The 20,093-nt window shown below is 39.2% G+C and overlaps 1 protein-coding gene and 1 long non-coding RNA gene across 2 annotated transcripts; one reads left to right on the top strand and one right to left on the bottom strand.

Moving 5' to 3' along the window:
- Positions 1-1,434: 1,434 nt before the first annotated feature.
- On the bottom strand, positions 1,435-10,589 carry LOC147817682 (uncharacterized). The gene is made up of 3 exons (XR_015436146.1): positions 10,440-10,589; positions 7,670-7,758; positions 1,435-2,451 (listed from the first exon to the last, which is right to left on the bottom strand). It is a non-coding gene; the product is annotated as an uncharacterized LOC147817682 (long non-coding RNA).
- Positions 6,176-12,326, top strand: LOC111673397 (uncharacterized). Its single transcript, XM_087169853.1, has 7 exons — positions 6,176-6,266; positions 7,804-8,127; positions 8,594-8,626; positions 9,176-9,274; positions 9,915-9,952; positions 10,039-10,185; positions 10,507-12,326. The coding sequence occupies exons 1-6, from the start codon at positions 6,227-6,229 to the stop codon at positions 10,144-10,146; spliced, it is 642 nt and encodes a 213-aa protein (XP_087025979.1). The 5' UTR covers positions 6,176-6,226; the 3' UTR covers positions 10,147-10,185; positions 10,507-12,326.
- The last annotated feature ends 7,767 nt before the right edge of the window (positions 12,327-20,093 follow it).

Here is a 20,093-nt window from a genome sequence, read left to right as displayed (position 1 = left end):
TTACACGTTGCTTTTCTCCTCTGTATCTTTTATTGTTTTGTTTTTATCTTTATACAGCACTTTTTAACTTTGTTTTGAGAAGAGCTATATAAATAAAGTCATTATATTATTATTATTATTATCATTATTATTATCAATGGGCAATTTAGAGTCGCCAATTAACCTGCCCTGCTTATCTTTGCATTAACTATAGTGACATTACCAGCAGTTGCCACATATACCGTTGGCTAACAGTTGCAGTGGCTACATCTCTTCTTTCCTTATTGGAGGTTCAGACTGTGGAAATTACATTAGGTTCATTACACTGAACGTACTTGGTTATGTGGAAAAAACTGGCTGTTGCGTTTATTTAGGCAACAACAATGTAACAATTAATTCCAATGTTTATATTTATTTACTGACCAGCCCTCTTTATCCTGCTTCAATTTTACTCTGTTATTACCCAATATTTTACAGTAATTCTGGTTAATAATGATACTTGTCATTATACTGATTGTTTTACTTGACTGTTTCTTCTTGGAAATTTCTTCACTTTGTTACATAATTACTACATAATTAACTGCCTGTAAATTAAAGGATTACTAACCCAGCAAGCTGGACATATTACAGCATGCCCAGATAAGCCAGTATTGTAGAGGTACAATATTTCTTTTTACAGTCAAGAGCCTCAATAATGTCACACCACTTTAATAGCAGCTGTTATTGCGCTGTATTGTTTTTTAAAGCCTGGCTGATGTTATGATAAAAAACTATTTGTCTCTAAAAATTCTTCTTCGTTGTTCATTGGTTGTTGTTCATTGACAAACTGCTCAAGGACTTCCTGAATGTCCGTCCACCCAGTCCTCCTGCTGAGCTCTTTATACCACATCATCTGACTTCTTCCTTTGCTCCTGTCATAATTACTATGTCCACTAGAGGTTGCCTTACAATAAAAAATACTGTAGCTATGTTACAGGAGGACGGCCTCAAAATTTCCTTACATGTGTTAAAACTTTTTCCCCATTGTAAAAATGTTGTTGTATGTAGTGATTTTCACACAGTACTTATTTGTAAGACCATGAGTCTCAGGTTTATTGTGCATATTTATCTGTAGCTTTTCTTCTTAAGCATCAAAAAACAGTTGGTCCAGTTTTGTTGGAGGTTTCTCCCTGTTAAAAGGGAGTTTTTCCTCCCCACTGTCACCAAGTGCTTGCTCATTGTGGGAACAGTTGGCTTTCTCTCTATAATATTGTATATTGTATATAATATATATATATATATAATAGCTATTATATAAAGCTATATAGTCTTGACCTTACCTTGTAAAGTGCCTTGAGATAATGTTTGTTATGATTTGTCCGTTTACAAATAAAATTGAATTGAATTGAATTGAATTGAACTGGAAAAAAAACATCATACAAAGATCATTACATATTTATTGAAGCAAATCACACAACAAGGGAGCTGGATCAAAAAATTAATGTATTTCAGAATTATATTTTTTATTATATTATATTATAGAAAAATATCGACCAATGAAAAAAGGAAGAAGATGGAACCTTGCAACATATTATAAGATTCAAAATCAACATCTTGTTTTCTATGCATGTGAGTCTTCACATCTGGAGGCTGGAGCCCAGTTCTCATAGGTGACAGATGACTGAAAATAAAACAGGAATGATATCAAAACCTGTGATTCAGCAGTAGACCAGATATTTGTACTTCTCATGCAATTGTTAATAGCCTATGTTAGTGGCAGCAACTCAAATGGCTAAAAGGTAATCATTTTATTCAAATAACATCTTTATAATCAAGAAGTACAATGAGCATTCCAGAGGAAGGAGAATCACATGTCAAAAGATAAATCGTATCATAAGAACATTAAAGTGGATCAAAACAATGAATTGTGCTGAAATACTGGTATGACCAGTTACACATATCAAACAGAGGGAATAAGAAACAAAGACTTGTCTCTAATACAAGCCTGCGCTAAATAAAGGCCTGTTACCTCCTGAAGTAAATGAAATCCCAAGTCAGTTTGAGGAAAAACAGTCATGTTTTATTTTTTTGTTATAGTTTTTCAGATATGTTATGCCTTATTTGATAACGACAGTTGAGACAGGAAATGGAGGGAAAGAGAGCAGGGGTACGACATGCAGCAAAAGCTCTGGCTGCCTAGAAACTGGCAACTCGCCACTCATGGGATTTACATCCATGTGGTATGTGCCCTAACCATCTAGCATCGGGTCACCCCATGATTATTAATCTTGATATTATTTTACTAAATAAGGTCCATTACTCATCATACAGCAATGTTTGAACCCCATGAGAAACAAAACAAGTTTAAGTCACCTCCACATTTATGACTGCAGAAGAACATTGCGCTACCTTTCACAGCATCTTTGCATGGATATGTGACGTTTTCTCCGGCAGTATGTGTACGGATAAAACCAGAGTTTTTATCCAACAGTGCTGTAGAAAAAATGAACAGTCGATAGTTACAATCTGTTCTTCCTGTAAGATGCTGCACACATATCTGCAGTTACACTGGAAGTTGCTCAGTTCAACCACTTTCTTTGACTTGTAATGCACCAATTTGATCATAATCATAATAATACATAAAACATAATAAATGAATCACATTTCTCCCAATGTTTCTTTGCATTGGCAAATATTACTGTAACTATAAACTTATTCTACTACTTATTATATACTATCTTATTCTACTCTATTCTTACAGTGCATCAGACAAGATCAATACCAGGGTATCTTCTAACAGCAATACTGCAAACTGAAGGTTAACTCTTCTGTTCCACTCAAGACGTTTTTTTTAAACTTCTTTTAATTTGCTTCTTAAAGTCTCTTGTTAGTTTCAAATGCTGAGCATTCAGAAAGTCCTGAGACTCCTTCACTTTTTTCACATTATGTTGCAGCCTTACTAAATGTCATACTAAAACATTTGAATTAATTCTTCCCTCATCAATCTACACTCAATACCCCAAATGATGAAACAGAATTTTAGAATTTTTTGCAAATTCATTAAAAAAGTGAAAACTGATATATCGCATTGAAATATATTTAGACCCTTTACTCAATACTTAGTTGAAGAACCTTTGGCAGAGTCACAGCAAGCTTTGCATACCTGGATTTTGGGATTTTCTAAACTAAAAATATGGTATAATTTAACAAATAATGTTAATCAGTTAATCGACAGCTTTTTGATGCTGACATTTTTGTCCCCTAAATTTAAGTGTAATTTTTTTTAAGGAGGAAAAATGGCTAAAAATAGTATGTTAGTCTTTGTAAGTAGTATTTTCTCATTTAACATCATGGCAAGAGTACTTGATTTAATGGTTTTAAGATTTGGAAACACACTTTTGCACATTTTTGTGCCATATGCATCTCATCTAATGTTGCAGACCCAAATGGCACCTGCTTCACGGAATGACTCAGCTATTGTCTATATGGGGATATAGTGCTATAGCTTTATTGCAGATCAATTTCTGTAAGTGCATGTATGTGTGTATACATGTCTTGCTATGGTTGGGACAAATTTGTGTTTGAAACCATCAGTGTGAGGTTATTGTGGCCAGTCGTGACAGCTTCAAAAGGCTTTTTGAGGGACACCTGCAGTGACCGAGGTCAGTGTCGGGATAAGTCTCTAGACATGAATGAAACTGAAAGTAACGTCTTTTGTTCAGATTGAAACATGAGGAATGAAGTACACACACTGAGCAGCAGGCACATTCAAAAGTTCTCCAGGAATGTTCAAGTACTTTTAATGTTATCCTCTACCGGCGCAATCTTCCGTAATTATGTCATCAGTTCTGCTCTTGTTCAACTTTCTGCATGATATAAAAATATGTTCACCTGGATTTTAAAGTGTGTTTTGTCTACGCTAATCAGCCTGCACGAACTTCATAACGGGATTGGTCGGAGGAGAGAGGAGGAGCCTCCAATTCCACAGCCGGCTTCTCCTATTGGTGCGGCAATGATCCTTCCAGTCGTCAACACAGCTGCGGCCGTTTAAGCATCAGAGGAAGAGCGTTTAAGAGCCGGGCCGCACATCATTAGTGGCAGCTGACATGATAGGCAGCTCACCTCTACCGCCTTTGTGAACATTTGTGTGTAATTTGGTTTCAGATGCTGGTAGTTATTGTTGGGGACTGGGCTAAGTTTAAAATTCTGATTGTTAACACCTGGTTTTATGTTGCTTCTCCTTTCCCCTGGCTGGATCATAACCTAAAGACTGGGAAGACGTTGTGCCATGACTACTTTTATATGCGGATGCTGTGAACTGAAACCTGGCTCTGTGAGCGGTCAGTAAGTGAAATACTTCGTAAGTAAAATCTCCCGGGCTGTTTTATCTTCTTTTCTTGCAGAAATCAACTGCCTGATACAGGATGTGAGTCCCACGGTGTCGGAGGTTTTCCTTTCTCAGCAAAGTGGTTCTACAAAGGGTTTATATCTCGATGCTTCATGTGAACAGTGCCACATCTACTGGCCTGAATGCAAAATGAGTAAAATACAAATGTTTGTACATCACAAATTGAATGTAAGTATAAGGTAAAGCATGATTGTATTTTATATTCCAAGCATAGATTTATATACTGTCAAAGCAAATCAAAATGTTTTGTATGCATCAAATGTGTCGATCAGTCAAATTAAGCTCAATGTCTTTTGTTTTAATTTAAGTGTCAAAACTGAGTTAGTTTGCAATGTGGGCAAACAACATGTAGCTTTACTTTTTAAATGTCATCTTTGGTGGTTGTGCTGTAAAGGTGCAATATAAGATCTGGCCAGAACATTAGTTTAAAAAGTTCAAAAATGAATTAACACTATCAACAATGTGTGAAGCAGCTACAGTGACGATCTCATGATCAAGACCTCCATCTGTTCTTTTTCAGTTATCTACTGAAACGAGGACGGTCACCAGCCAACACCGACCTGTCCTGTGTTGTAATACCACTTTGTGACACTAGAGGCTGTGTGAGTCAGTGGCGCGTTAAGTCTGCCCTCAGTCCCACGAAGAAGAACTTCCGGCAGAGCTTGAAGTTAGCATCACAGAAACGCAGGAATGACTGAACCTCCTAAAAGGTAATTTTCATCTGTATCCCGCAGAACCGCTCCCGACAAGAAACCACGTTTAACAGCAAAGAAAAGAAGCAACACGAGTAACTTTCGATGTGGCTTTCCACCGTCGGAGAAGCTCCTGAGAGTAAAGAGAAGCGGTTTGATGCCGAGCTCGCAACTTTCCTGTTAGCCCGGTGAGTAGCATCAAGGTTAGCTCTTTAGCTAAAAGTATAATCAGTGCAACGACTGACAAACCGTACCGACAAACATTTCAGGTGGTGATATTGACGTTGTCGACAGACGTTTTAGCGGTTACTAGCGGTTGTAACTGATGACTGTAAATTGAGATTGTATGGACCCAGTAGAACGACTGCACGTCGATCGGTTCAACATGTTGTAACCACTTTACATTACTGTTACGCATATCAGATATCTGTCTGTCTCGAGGCAGCATGTAAGCTATCTTATTACACACGGCATCTCACCAGAATTGAAGTGTAAATTCGGTGTAAATTGACCCATAGTCCTGTTGTTCAAGCTCACCACACGCAGCCCATAGAAAAAAGTGAGACAATTTCGAACAACATAGGGCAAGTTATGGGTCTGCTTTAAGCTGCCTGTCCATAACTTGGCCTATGTTGTCCCAATTTGTTCCAGTTTCTTGAATATCATATTTCTGTAAAAGACGCTGCCCCGCCTGTCTCCAGGTCAGTCTGGACCCAATGACTCGGACACCCGTATTGTCAAGGCTGATTAGAGGTAAGCAATGGTATAGTTCAGTGTAGCAAATTATGCAAGCAAAACTCGAACTAAGTCGATCGTCCTCAGGTGCATGGGCCGAGCCAACAACTTCATACATACATGAAAGAATCAGGACTGTGGGATGTTTTTTTCCAGACTTTGAGATCACTTTTATAATTAACAGAGTATCGGGACCACAGGTAGAAATTGATGCGTTTCAGCCAGGGGTCGACCGGTATGTTTTTTTTTTCCCGGCAGATTCTGATTATTAGTAATCAAGGAAAACGATATATGATTTTATGGTACATAAGGAACATAAGAAGCTGCATGTGCTGTGTTTAGAGGAAGGCTGGTATCATTTAGAGAAGTGAGCAGATCCTTTTCTGTCAGTGAAGAAGGAAGAAAGGCTGCGGTAAACCATCAGAGCCTCAACATGAAAGTCTGTCAAATTTTGATCTGCTGCTTCTTCCTCTGTGAGTACATCCACTTTGTCACTTTCTTTTATGTCTTTTATCTTTATCATGTTTATTCACAGTTGCTCAGTGGTTCATTTGCACCAGTAGTGTCTCATGAATAGTTTATGTGGTTAAACAGGATGATCAGAATCAGGTGTGATGCATTTTAAAGCATAATTTCACATTTTTCACGTTGTCTATCCTGAAACAGGAGCCTCAAATCTTTCAAGAACCCGGACTGTGGACTTTGTATCTGTCACTTAGACTAAAATCGCTTAAAGAACGGATCTCTTTGTGGCTAGTACAGACAGAGAACAAAAACTATTTCAGCGTTCATATGGCTTTGTATGAACATGTCTTAAAAATAGCTCATTACAAGTCCTTGACAGAAAAAGAATCAAATCTTGATAATTGAGAAGCTGAAACCAGCAACTGTTTGTTTGTTTGTTTTTGCTTGAAAAATCACTAAAACGATTAATTGATTATCAAAATATTTGCAATCAGTCGATTTAATAATTGCAGCTGTACTTGATTTGAAAAATAACAAAATACATGTTTGGTGCTTGTTGTTTCATCCTGACTGTCAGCAGTTTGTTATACCTTCTTGCTGTATGTAATAGGTTTTACAAGAAGATATCACATGCTGCTGATAAATAAAACCTGTGAGTCGCATCATTCTGAACCTACACAGTGGTGTGGAAATAACAAGAACTGTTGACCTGCAGGTTCCTAAATCATCCTGTTTTCCTGGTTAGAGTGGATAAGAAGAAACTGCATCAATTTGAAAAGTTGAGACAAAATGAAACTGATCTACATGACAGTTTTACTGAATGTGTATGTTCAGTTGGTTGTTTGTTCTGAGGAAACTGAGTGAAACAAGATGATGTTGAAAGTCATACTGAGCTGTTGTGGTTTGTGGCTGAAGTCTTTTTATTTGTAGCATTTTAAAGTCTAAAAAGAGAAGTGAAGGCTCTACTCTATTTTATGTTCCATATTTTGTCTAACTCACCTTTCTTAATGCTGATTTTACTATTTCATAAAGCCCTGACTGTTCTGTCATATGTCTGCTGTTGTTTGTGTCTCAGTGAGTTACTGAAAGTTTCTATTCTACAGTAAAGTAATGTACATTTTGACATCAAAACCTTAGTAGTAGGCTTATATGGGTTTGATTATTGTTATGCAAACAGTTTCTTATTGGTGAATGAAACAAGAAAAGGGAGGAAAGGAAGGAGGCGAGAGAAAAGAAAAAAGGATAACAGCAAAACTAAAACATGTTAAATGATCTGGAGGGAATCAGTTACTTTTTTGCAATTGATTAAATCAAACCTATTTATTTATACAGAGAAACTCTGCAGTGAGAATAAAAGATGATGGACAAAAGAAACACAAAGATGTCAAACAAAACGGTAACATTCACTTACTGGGCAATTCTATGATTCTTAGTCATAGACTGGTTGAACTGTGCAGCTCCCAGTGCGACAGGAAATATTGTGATCAGACAGCAGCATCTCTGCATAAAGTACAGATAATAAATATTGTTTTATCTGTTCAGCAGCTCTGCAGGAAGGAAACACTGCACAGACCTCTGTCTATCCAGGCACTGAAGGAGGAAATGTCACAGTTTCATGCCGTTACCCTGCACTGGGAACATGGAAGTACTTCTGTAAGGGCGAATATGGAAGACGGGACATTCTCGTTGGAACAGTAGATGACACAGCTCAGAGAGGCAGATACAGCATCAGATATGTCGAAGAACCTCGCGCTGCCGTTCTCGATGTGACCATCACACAGCTGACCAAGTCTGACTCAGGACGGTACGGTTGTGGTCTGGACAGAACTGAGCTTTTATACAAAGCGTTTGAAGTCATCGTTGTAGATGGTGAGTTTCCACTAAAATCCATGAAAATGTTTCTTTCTTGTGTCTGAAGGTCTGAAAAAAAGTTTCACCATACATTGGCAGCTGCTGATAAATGCTCATATAAAACAAATAGCTCTGCTGTAAAGTAACTGAAGAGCTCAAACATCAGTTTTTTTGAATATTAGTGAATCACACACTTACTGTTTCTATGATAAAGAATTTTATATCAGGAGCAGGAACTGACTGATGACAGCACATGATTCTGGATGTGTTGTACAGTATATTTACAAAAATGTTACTCAATGTTCCTGGAGGTGTGAAAGAATGTCTTTATTGTTCCCTGACAGCTGCTGATGTTTTAAAGAACCTGATTTTAAGTCTTGCGACCACATTGTCTTGTACTTTTAACATAGTGGAGACTGATAGATGCTCATTTAAAACCAACAGCTCAGGATTTCTTTGTATCTGTATGTTTTTTCTTTTTCAGCATCGGCCTCACCAGCTTTCCCTGTCACACACCGTATGTAATAGATTTAATTCATGACTTTATTAGAAAGGACCCATATTTTACAATTTTCTGGTGTAAAGCTGTGTAGAAATAATTTGACATTGAGAAATATACACACTTCCTTAACACAACTTAGATAAGATGGATATCTCTCTCATGTCTACGCTATGACGCTACAGCAAGTCCTTGGGAGGCCGAGATTATATATTGGTTTTTATACAAATTTAAAAATTGAAATTTAACATGTTAATTATTGAGCTTTGGAGGTGTTTGTAGGTGGATGATGTTACCTTAGGGCAAAGCTAGGCTGCTGGTGTAATGTCCAAGTCAAACAGAAACTCCCACTCTCTTGGCATACAGGCATATAATGTTTATCTTTGTATTTGTGTTTATGCATATGTATACAGAACTTATATATGTGTACTGTATGCATGTCCTCAGGGGCCTCATTCCCTATACATGCACACAGTACATGAGGGTCCAGCACATAACATTTGTATCACAATGAGTCAGGGAGTGTCGGTGTAAAACAAGATTCTTGTTCTCCTCAAACTACCACAGGTGTGATGCTGTATGTGGGCCTGACTCTGGTCGTCATGGTTATCCTATTATTAGTGGCTTGGCTCATATTCTGCAGAAAGAGGATATGTAAACCTGAGGGTGCGGTAACAGGAAATGCACACTCACACTCACACACACAGGAAGGCTACCCCCACACTACTGAAACTGCCCATTTCTTACAGAAAAATTTACATTTTAATTGTTGTCTTTTTGTATATAAAATAAAGTTCAGAAAGAGACACAACTCAACATTTATTCATTAGCACAAAATGTTTTTCAAGTTCACTAAAGTAGTGGTTCTCTAACTTTTCCACATCAAGGAAAACTGATGGTTGACTGACACAAATTAGATCATGGACCCTAATCGGATAAGATTTTGTCCCAGCGCCGCCCACCTGATAGGATTTTTGCTTTTAGATGTTTCATGACAAAAAGTGTTTGAAACCCCGAACCTCACTTTGAGAACAACTTCACTAAAGACTTTTACTTAATCCAGAATAGGTACATTAGCAAGACTAAAGAACTGCTGGACAACCTGTTTCATCTTTGAAGGATAATCACATCTTCTTAATGACTGAAGTGATGCTTGAATCACTCATTGGGGAAAACATTTTCATTGCTGCCAGCTGCTTTGCACACAGTACATAGGTGCTCAAACCCCGTTTGAGGTCTATGCACGAGCTGCTATATATGGTTTGAACGTGCTCTTATGTTTTTTTTTTTGTGTTTTTTTTTACAGAACCTCCCGTGGAAAGTGAGTATGCTTCTGTCAAAGAGGTGAGTCTGGGGAAATTTGAGACATTTGAGTTTTTGTGAGACCAGCTGATATTAGTACAAACCAAACCTCTCTTCTTCCCCTGAAGGCCAACCCAACGTACGAGGAGATCAGAGAGGTGGAGAGACAGAGCAGGTCTCCTCCTGAGGGAATCTCTTCAGTTTATGCTTACACCAAATATACCAATCCAAACTGAGTCGAAACCAGTGACACCACCGCCAGTTCTCAGCACAGAGTAAGGAACAACATTAATAGGATTTTAGCTTTGGGCTCAGAAAACAGTTTGCCTGCATGATATATAAAACTGGACAAGTTTGACACTTGATTAATTTAGACAATGTCTATCTACTAGCCACTGGACTTAGACAGTTTGACAGCGGCCAGTTGGTGGCGGAAACCTGCCAAGAAATGTAGCAGTGTGCCGGCAAGGACAGGAAGTAGCAGACTGTTAGCTAAACATGAATATAAACAATGCAGCTTTTTAGATACCTTTGCATATGTTTGTTCCAGCAGCGCACCCCATGGTAGTAACAATGATGTTTATTCTGTCCTTCAGGTACAAGGCAGCTCTGATGCCAACCATGCGGTGATCCGCCTCTGTACTCTACTGTTACTTTACATCAGCAATAACTTCATTTTCTCAGTGCACTGGTACTGGCACTCTAATCAGCCAACAGGAAGCTGGTTTGAATGAGGAACTGTAAATTTTTTTTTTTTTTTGTGAGCATGACTTTTTCATGTGACAACCAATGAAAAGTTACATATTTCGTCAGTATCATAACCACAAATGTGCCGCCTCAACAATTTGTGTGCTGCTTTTACTACTGTTACTTTTGCTAATCTTATTTTAAGTTGATTTTATTGAAGGTGTGTTGAACGGAAGTTCAGTTGTATCATATGGTAAAGGAAATAAGAAGCAGTGAAGCCTCTCTCCTCAGCACTTAGAGAATTCAACCAGCTCTTATCGTGGCTGCCACTCGGATACTTCCGGGTCATTTCACTCAGTTAGGAATCTTCCTAAGCAAAAAATACTTCTTGATCACAGCCAGAGATTTGCAGAAGAGAAGAGCTCCACTCTAACTGAGGAATGGGGGAATTTATAGTTGGTGATGTACTAGGCCCAGGTGCCTCCAGCTCTGCTGATGAACTCCGCCTCTAGCTGCCTGTTGAATCAAAGACATACCACACATATAAAAAGACTGCCAAACATTTCAAAAGTTTCATCACACAGTTTGGAATCTCCTTGTACACGATTACTGTCTAATATGTGTTCTCGGCTTCAAACGCAAATTATAAAAGGCTCCATATGAAAGTGATTGGAGAAAAAGATCTGGTTTTCAGAGAAGAATCAGTCGACAGCAAAAACATCTTTTACTCATCCAGAAAAAAATCCATAAATGCCTGGGATCCAGTTGTCTTCATTTAGAAAGCATTAACATATACATATGTATTTAAATTCAGGCTGGGAATGCAGAGGTGGAGAAGTTTGAACCCATCGTCAACAGGTTGGTAGTAGAGGCAGGGAATGATCAGAGCAGATTGGATGGCCAGAGGGGAACTGCAGCAGAGAGATGAGGAGCAAGGGCTGAGGCGGAGAAATTTTATTGCTTTCACTGGCATTAATTGACTTTTGCCACTTGGGGGCAGTGCAGAAATGCAACACTGACATTATCACCGGATGAAGCTGATATTGGGCAACCATGTTACCAAAGTTACCTTTTTTCACCTCTGTGTACACAGAGCAACATTAACATTTATTTGGACTCGTTTATGTGTCCAAATGATGAATTCAAGTCCAGTGCTCTCTCTCCCTTGTTTTGTTTTGCTTTGTTTTGGTCCAAAACATGTTTAATTGTCTTCTATTTGAACGAGCGGTCAGCCTTGCTCTGTCATACTGTTGTGAAACCGGCTGATGTTTGTACCAAGCCCCTATAAAGGGTATCAGAGAGGAGGACTGACAGAGCAGACTTGCTCCTGTGGAAATCTCCTCAGTTTACGTCAAATACACCAAACCAAAGTTGAACCCAATGACAACCACAGCTTTGACAACCCAAACTTTTCCACTTTAACCAGTTTTCAGCACAAAGTAAAACCTTGGTAGGACTTTAGCTCAGACAGTAGCTTTAGACTGCATCCACTGAAATAACTTTACAGGGTGATTTTCACACATTTCACGGAGGCTGTTTCTCTAACCTCAAAGATGGCAGTTGAAAATGCACTTTTTACTGATTTGGCAAAGTAGTTTACCACATCTCTTTTACTCCAGAAAAAGGTACACAGATAATGAAAGATAGAGTTTCTCTGTGATATGTATTAAAATATAATTAATTAGTTCTGTCTATATGTACTGTATAGTTGCTCTCTATGCCAAAACAAATGTTCAACCAATGCTATGTTAAATAAGAATAAGAAAAATTATATATAATTTTCTTCATCAATTAAGTGATTAAAATGCTGAACTTTAGGAATCAGGAACCTTGTAAAATCTATTACTATTGTACAGTTTGGACTGAATGTTTGTTGTTGAGGTCATAGTTTAAGATTCTGTTGTGTGGGACCCAGTGTGGTAATTCTACCAGTAGGTGGCAGTGTGCATCGTGTCATAAGACACTGAAGTGTGTAAAAGCCTCAGCGCCTCAGAAACCTTCATCATGTCATCAGTAAATACATGAGCTTCGTTCTCCAGTACAGTAAAGTATTTGGATTCTGTACTTAAGTAAGAATACACAAGTATCGCCAGCGAAAAGAACCTAAAGTATCAAAAGTAAAAGCACATCATGAGATGATTAATAGCAGATGAAAAAAGGAGACAAAACAAACAAAAAAAAAAAACCATAACAAACTAAGGCCTGATACACAAATCTCCTTTCACTGTTTTTTTTTTTGTTTTGTTTTACACAAACAAAATTGGAGAAATTAGCAAAAAAATATCAAAAATAAAACAATTTTGAATATACAATAAAATAGCAGCTACATATTTCTGTATTTAAAGTTCAACAAATTGTAAAAAAAAAAAAAAAAAAAAAATCAGCTGTGAAGGGTTGCCAGGTTTTATCATATATAATAAAATGCAATATTTGGTCAACAATTTTGCTCTTTAACATAGTTGATCCTCTGTTGTTGGAGAATCTGATGGGCGGATAATTTTGACACACACAGATCCTGACTATCAGAATTTATCACCCCATATATTAGTTATCAAAATAAAGCATGTCAGTATGATCAAACGTTACCAGTGGCTAAATAGCTGAAATCCTAAATCGGGTCACAGAATATAGTGTCACATGAGACTGTGAGTTCTCAAGGTCTCCATTGTTTTGTTTTTTATTGTTGTTTTTTCTTTTTTGCGAATGCAGGCGTGTCCTGTAGCAGGACATGGGTCTGTCCAACAAACTAAAATTTAATTAAATCACCCTGGTCGCCCTGTCATGCTGCAGGCTCATGGATGTGATGCAGATGCTGATTCATGAGGTGCAGTCACATCTGTGCAGATTTCCCAGCATGCAGAGGGAAGTGCTGATCACGGAGAGTCCTGTGGGTGGGGACATTCACACAGAGACACTGAGGCCAACCATAGACTTTGTGTGTGTGTGTGTGTGTGTGTGTGTGTGTGTCTTCCTCTGTCTTCTCCCAGTTTGATTTTTAGTTTGTTCAGTTTTCTCCAATAATCACGGCACCATTTCTCAGTCGAACAGCCAGCAGCTCACATTAGTTGACTCGATTTGTAGAGTTGTCTAAATTCGTTAATGTGATTCCTGAAAGGGAGCTCATACTGAGATTTCATCAGTGCATCATGAGACAGACATTGTGAAGAGAAAATCTTTTCTCCCCCTCAGTGAGCAAGTATCGATGCGTTATTCTGTATTGATTTACTTCATAAATCATCTGTGAACGACATGCAGGGTCATGGAAGAGAACAGGACGTAGTAGTGTGAGTGCAGATTAAAAGATTTTGAGACTTTTCTCACCAGCTACACCATCCTCTTACAGTACAGTTACTGTTTTTGTGTGGCTTATATACATTTTCCAAACATGTTGCGTATCTAAAGAGATTCAGTGCTCTGGGTGTGAATACAAGATATGTGTTTAAATACTTCTGGCACCCTTTGGTCATTGTGGCAACATTACCAACATGGCTTTAGGAATTGTGATGTTGGTCTGTCTGCAGTCAGTATACTCGTCCACATTGAATTATTGGAATTATTAACAGTTATTGGATGATTGGCCAGATGATGAATCCTGATGACTTTGGTGATCCCCTGACTTCATTTAGCACAGGGCTGGGCAATATGTCCTATAGATAATATTGCAAATTTTCTAGCCCACTGGTTCCCCAACCTTTTCCAGCTCATGGCACACTTGAAAATCTCAAAATTGTTAGCAGCCCACGTCCGACCTGGTAATAATACGGAGACCAAGTAATGCCTTGTCAGAGCGATCAGACTGACATGTTAAACAAGTATACGATGTGGTCCAGGGGCAAAGTGGGCCGGCCAGCAACAACAGAAAATCATCATCATTGACTTATCACAATTTCATTTTAAAACGTTATTTTTCTATTATTTATTTTTTATAATTACATCTTTTCACCAAAATTGTACTGCTTCGTAACTGATTTGGCGGCCTTCTCGGAATACCTTCATTGCCCTTTAGGTTGGGAACCATTGATCTAGACCAGGCATGTCCAAAGTCCGGCCCGGGGGCCAATTGCGGCCCTTGTTCAAATTTTCACCGGCCCGCAGCCTCTGTCATAAAATCAATAATATGCGGCCCGCCAGCTCTGTTGACCACAGTATAAAATACACGCGTACAAAAAAAGCTATTTTACATTTCACCAGAAGATGGCAGTAGACCTGTGGCCGCACTCTCGACCCTTGTGTGATCCTTTCAGCCCATTTCTGACATGGCGACTGTAACTAAAACAGAAAAGTTGACAGCGAGGGCCGCCGCTTCCAGGACAAGTGGAAATTGGAGTATTTTTTCGCTGAATTACGAAGCAGTCGGCACCAACAGCTCCCTCTTGTCAACTTCTACCTCCAGCTGGATGAAGGCAGGTTCCAAGAGATTTGAACATTTGCTAAGAAAATGCTGAGCTTGTTTGGCTCCACATACTTGTGCGAGAAGACATTCTCGGTTATGAACATTAACAAGAGCCGCGTGAGGACGAGACTTAGTGACTCTCACCTGCGTGACGTCATGCGCATCAAAACCACTGTTTTTGAGCCAGACCTGGACTAGGCCTACATACTGCAGTGAAGATCTCAGTCTCACCCTTCACATTAGTGCAGGCAAGATATGTGTTTAGTCCTGAGGTGAATAAATTCTAAAATCTCAGTGAATTGATTTTTTTGTGATGATCAAAACCACAGTTTTGAATATGCACGGGCCACTGTTTTGAATTTAGAAGTTTACAGTGAGCATTTAATAGTGAATAATATGTAATGTTTCAAATGAACCTAGATACGTTTCATCTTCCCAAAAGTTTTTTTTCCAGACAGACTTTTTCTTCATTTTATGTTCTTCAAATATGAAAAGCAGAGTGATTTTGGTAAAAACTTGAAAATGACAAAAAAAAATGAAGTATGCCATTTGCAATAAAAATTTCATAAAATAATTCATTTGTATTTAATGTTAATTGTTCAATGAATGTCGGGCTGAATGGTCGGACCCCACACATTCTCACCTGACCAAATCTGGCCCTCTTTGCAAAAAGTTTGGACACCCCTGATCTAGGCTGTATCGTGATACACGGTTGCTGTCTTGCTGGCTGTATCCTCAGGCCAAAATACAGACAGTTTTCATACTTGAATTGCTAATTGCTCATAAAAAGTTTAAAGATTTATTTAGTTGCGCATATCTTAAATTAGATCAGGATTAACCTTTACATTAAAGTAGTTCAGGCTCTATGGTAAAGATGATGAGTGTGAGTTAGGTACTGTTACACAGAGCTCAGGTTCAGGTTAGGCATTAGGAAATGAATAAGGACAAAAGTGCGACAGTGTGTGTGCGACAGTGTGTGTTGTACAAGGAGAATAAGGGCACCAGTGTGTGCAGAATTCATAAGCTTAATGGGTCTAATTGCCTTACGGGATTTATTGATGTGTAATTAAATAAAACTGTTAACCCTTATACATCTTCTCATTGCTTCTCACAATGTCCTTCTCCCTTAATGCTGCTGTTTCTCTCCGTCCCTCCCTTCCTTTTAACTCTTTATTCTCTCCATTCGTCCTCTCTCTCTCGCTCCACCCTCACACAAGATGACAGAGATGACAGGTTGTCTGTATTCTTCAAGTTGTGTGTGTGTGTGTGTGTGTGTGTGTGTGTGTGTGTGCACGCGCACACACACACGTTGCAGTTCCTTGTTATGTATTCCAGTCAGAGAGGCTGAGTCACACTTACGGTAAACAGTATCCATACAGAAAGAGAGAGTGTGTGTGTGTGTGTGTGTGTGTGTGTGTGTGTGTGTGTGTGTGCGTGTGTGCGTGCGCACGCGCCGTGAACATGCCTGATGACATGTCCCAGACAATGCCAGACATGAGACAAGGACATGAGAGGGGAGAAAGATCTGCTGTATTGATCACTGCATCTTAACGCTCGGCCCACACACACACGCGCGTACAGACATACACACACAAGTTAAATGAATTAAGACTTAAGTGAGGGAAGACATGGAGATGGAGGGAAGGTATGGGAGGAGGAGAGTGGGAGGCCAACACAAGCTGCAGGAGGTGGAGGAGATAATGGAACTGCTGTCTGCTCGAGAGGAAACTCAATTTGCTGAGCACAAGGAGAGGAGCAGATGAAAATGAAAGACAGGGTGATACAGGAAGACATGGAAATAACCTGCTTTCTTTCTAAAGGCCACTCTGGCTGGTGTTCTTCTAATACCAGTTTCACTTCTGTTCAGCCATGCTAGCAACTCAGCTCTATGAATGGCAGTACTGATGATTCACTCTGACCAACAGTCTGCAGTGTTTTCATGTTCTCTTATGGTATCGCCTCAGCTCACTTGGAACTTTGGCAGCGTTAAATACCAGGTACCACTTACTAACCACAACTTTTGCTCAATGCAAAACTAAAAAACGTGAGTCGAGTCAAGTCGAGTTGAGTCGGTACAGTTTAGTCACTCTAGTGGAGAGGTTATTAGCTGCTTCAGTTTAATTCAGTAAGCTCTGTTCAGTGTAGATGTTATGTTTTGGCCATCCGAAAGCTGGTGTGGGGTAGTGTGACGTACTTATCTACAGTCAGTAGATTCAGATCAGCTCGCTGATAGTTTAGCGCAGAAGCTGAGTGATGTGCTCTATAAACCATATCAGTTTAAGTGTATTATGCATGGAAAACAAAACAATATCAGTTTAAGTGTATTATGTGTATTATTTATATACGTAATTATCTTTTCGTCAAACAGCTCTTTCCTTTGGAACGACTGTATTACTACACACACACACACACACACTTACACTTAGCTCTACCTGACTCAATCAGCTGACCTGCGGAGTTATAGAGTACAGTGCACGCCATCGTTGCACTTGTGCGTAGTGATACAGTGGTGCGACGGTTCACTAAACTGTGTCCAGATTAATCTGGTCAGGCAGGGTCTCGTTTTGCTGCTGGTCTGTGTGTCAATATGTCTGATACCTGAGCACTCAGTACTCACTCTGACCACGTGGTACATCATTTCCACAAAGCATATTTTAGGAAATCAGTGGCTTCTGTAAAATATTTATTGTGTTGAATGACAATTATTGTTTGGTATTTTACTCACAGACGTTACATTTGTTAGGTAAACGATTATCTTCTGTCAATCCATCACTGAGGTGGCGGCAGAATGTTTTATTTTTGGTGCAGGAGCTGAAAATAGGACTTGTAATTATTTCTATTATATTAGTCTTTGAAGAATAGAAATAAAATCCTGTTTGTAACTTTATTTGTGTTCTTAGGATGTTACTTTTCTTACCTTGCTGCTCTCATGGACCACGGCTGCTTGTGAATTTTTAGCGCATCATGCTGCTGTCTTTGTCGACGTTGACTTTGGGGCGAGTTTAATCATCTTTAGGTGTCTGTTCTCGGGTAAATAATTGAAGCATATTGGGGTTCAGGTCCTTTTGGGATCAGGTCCAGCATCATGGAACCATGAAGACCTTTGCTCCAAACATCTGTGTGACAGTCACAGAGCAGATTTACCGTTAGTCGACTGCTGGTTTGTGTTATTTTAATAAAGGAGGAGGGACAGCTGATGAAAACAGCATGGCAGTATTCTCTCTCTCTTGCTCTCTCTCTCTCCCTCCCTCTCTCTCACACACACACACACACACACACACACACACACAGATTTATAGAGCAAGGAAGAGCGGGGGTGTTTTGGATGCCTGCTCCGTTTGGCAGATAACAAAATGCCACATGAGTGTCACTGGCCTTTGGTACGAGAGAACAGAATTTCCATTTTAGTGATGGGGAAGAAGAAGGAGGAGGAGGAGGAGCTGAGCGGGAAAAGCATCCGGACAGATTGACAGGATGAAGGAGATTGATGTGAAGAAGACGTGGTTTATTAATGCTGCTGCTTGAGTGCTGTGACTGAGCTGATCTGAAGTTACTTTTCAGTCTGTCAAAGTTCACCAGGTTTTAATCCAGAGGTTTATAGTTTACATTATAGTTAATATGTTCAGACTGAAACAAAAACTGAAACACACAACAAACCGTGTCCCTGTCAACTGCAATATCTTTTGTTTTAATTATAGTGAGCAGAGCTTGTTATCCAGGTGATTTCCTTTTTTCTTATCGTACTTTGTCTGTGATCAAATTAAAACAGCCTCTCCAGCTTGAACTGAATAAAGTTCAACTGTAGTTTTCAAGTGCATTACTTAACTAAGCCTTTTAATAATAATAATAATAACTTTATTTATATAGCACCTTTTGAAAAAGTGCTTTAACAAATGAACTGGGTTAGTCAAAGGCAGGACAGAAATAAGATAGAGTTAAGGGGGGGGACACAATATGCTTCAATATAAATAAGAACAATTAGTGGGATCAGATGCTGTATAGAAACATACACACCCAAATGCAAACCCCCGTAAAGCAATAAAAGGTATGATATGGAGACGATAAACGCTAAAAAGACGCATAAAGAGAAAGGAAGTTACTGATTCTGCCTCATCTCCTCGGGCAGGTTGTTCTAAAGTCCAAAAAACCGAAAGAGCGGGCACCTTTTAGATTTAAGGCTCGACTTTGGAACGGCTAGAAGGGCCCTGCCCAAGATCTATGGCTGCGCACTGGCTTGTATGGGGTTAATCATTCTGTAACGTAGCTCGGGGCTCGGCCGCAGTGTGGTTTAAAAGTGATCGGTAAAATCTTAAAATCAGTTCTAAAACAGACAAGAAGCCAATGGAGGGAAGTGAGGATTGGGGTGAGAAGCCAAGCTGCTGTATTTTCAACTAGTGACTTTTGGTTTACGCCGGAGAGGAGGGAGTTACAGTTGTCCAGTTTTGAGAAGATGTAGGTGTGAAATACTTTTATCAGATTCAGTTCTGAGATAATAGGTTTCATTGTGATGACTGATCTTTTGCACACTGTCATATTTTTTTGCTGTCATCATGATGACGCTGTCAAGATGGGATTTACATCGTTGCAAGGGCGTTGTAGGTCTTTTGCACAAAAATATGATTAATATTGTAGTTTATTGGTCACACCATAATCATTACAGCATTGCATGCATGAATTGGTTCAGCAAGAAAATCATATCAAGAAAATCTTGTAAATCTGATCATGATGAAGGAGTCTGAGTAATTAACCAATTCATCCCTGAATTCTTTCCAATAATCCAATTGTGTGTTCATTACTTATTTAAAATAACCTGTATCATCTTTACAGTTCAGTTAATCCAGATTTTATTCACTGACGTTCTTACAATTCACTCAGCTGGCCACCAGTATGACAAGAAAACCAGAACAGAGGGATGGGGAGAGGTAAAAATAGAGGAGGAGGGGTGTAGCATGGAGGTAAAGAAGAAGGGAGGGGCAGGAGGTGTCAGGGGAATACAGAGAGAGAGAGAGGGAGAGAGAGAGCGAGAGAGGCTGCAATGAAAGAGGCTGATGTCATCTCTATGATGCAGCCAATCAGAGAGCAGCAGGGAGGGAAAGGAGGGAG

The sequence above is a fragment of the Seriola lalandi genome, unplaced genomic scaffold (genome assembly GCF_002814215.2).
Source record: "Seriola lalandi dorsalis isolate HSWRI2012SDOR001 ecotype SW California unplaced genomic scaffold, Sedor1 jcf7180002054917, whole genome shotgun sequence".
Taxonomy (NCBI): Eukaryota; Metazoa; Chordata; class Actinopteri; order Carangiformes; family Carangidae; genus Seriola; species Seriola lalandi.
Note: the sequence above shows the minus strand (reverse complement) of the source record. Positions and strands in the feature narration are given on the sequence as shown.

What these genes read in the sequence shown, in the direction of transcription:
- LOC111673397 (XM_087169853.1), top strand. Translation starts at nt 6,227, where the DNA reads ATGAAAGTCTGTCAAATTTTGATCTGCTGCTTCTTCCTCT. An exon ending in AGCTTTCCCTGTCACACACC is followed by an intron (nt 8,627 to 9,175) that starts GTATGTAATAGA and finishes AAACTACCACAG; the next exon opens with GTGTGATGCTGTATGTGGGC. An exon ending in AGTATGCTTCTGTCAAAGAG is followed by an intron (nt 9,953 to 10,038) that starts GTGAGTCTGGGG and finishes CTTCCCCTGAAG; the next exon opens with GCCAACCCAACGTACGAGGA.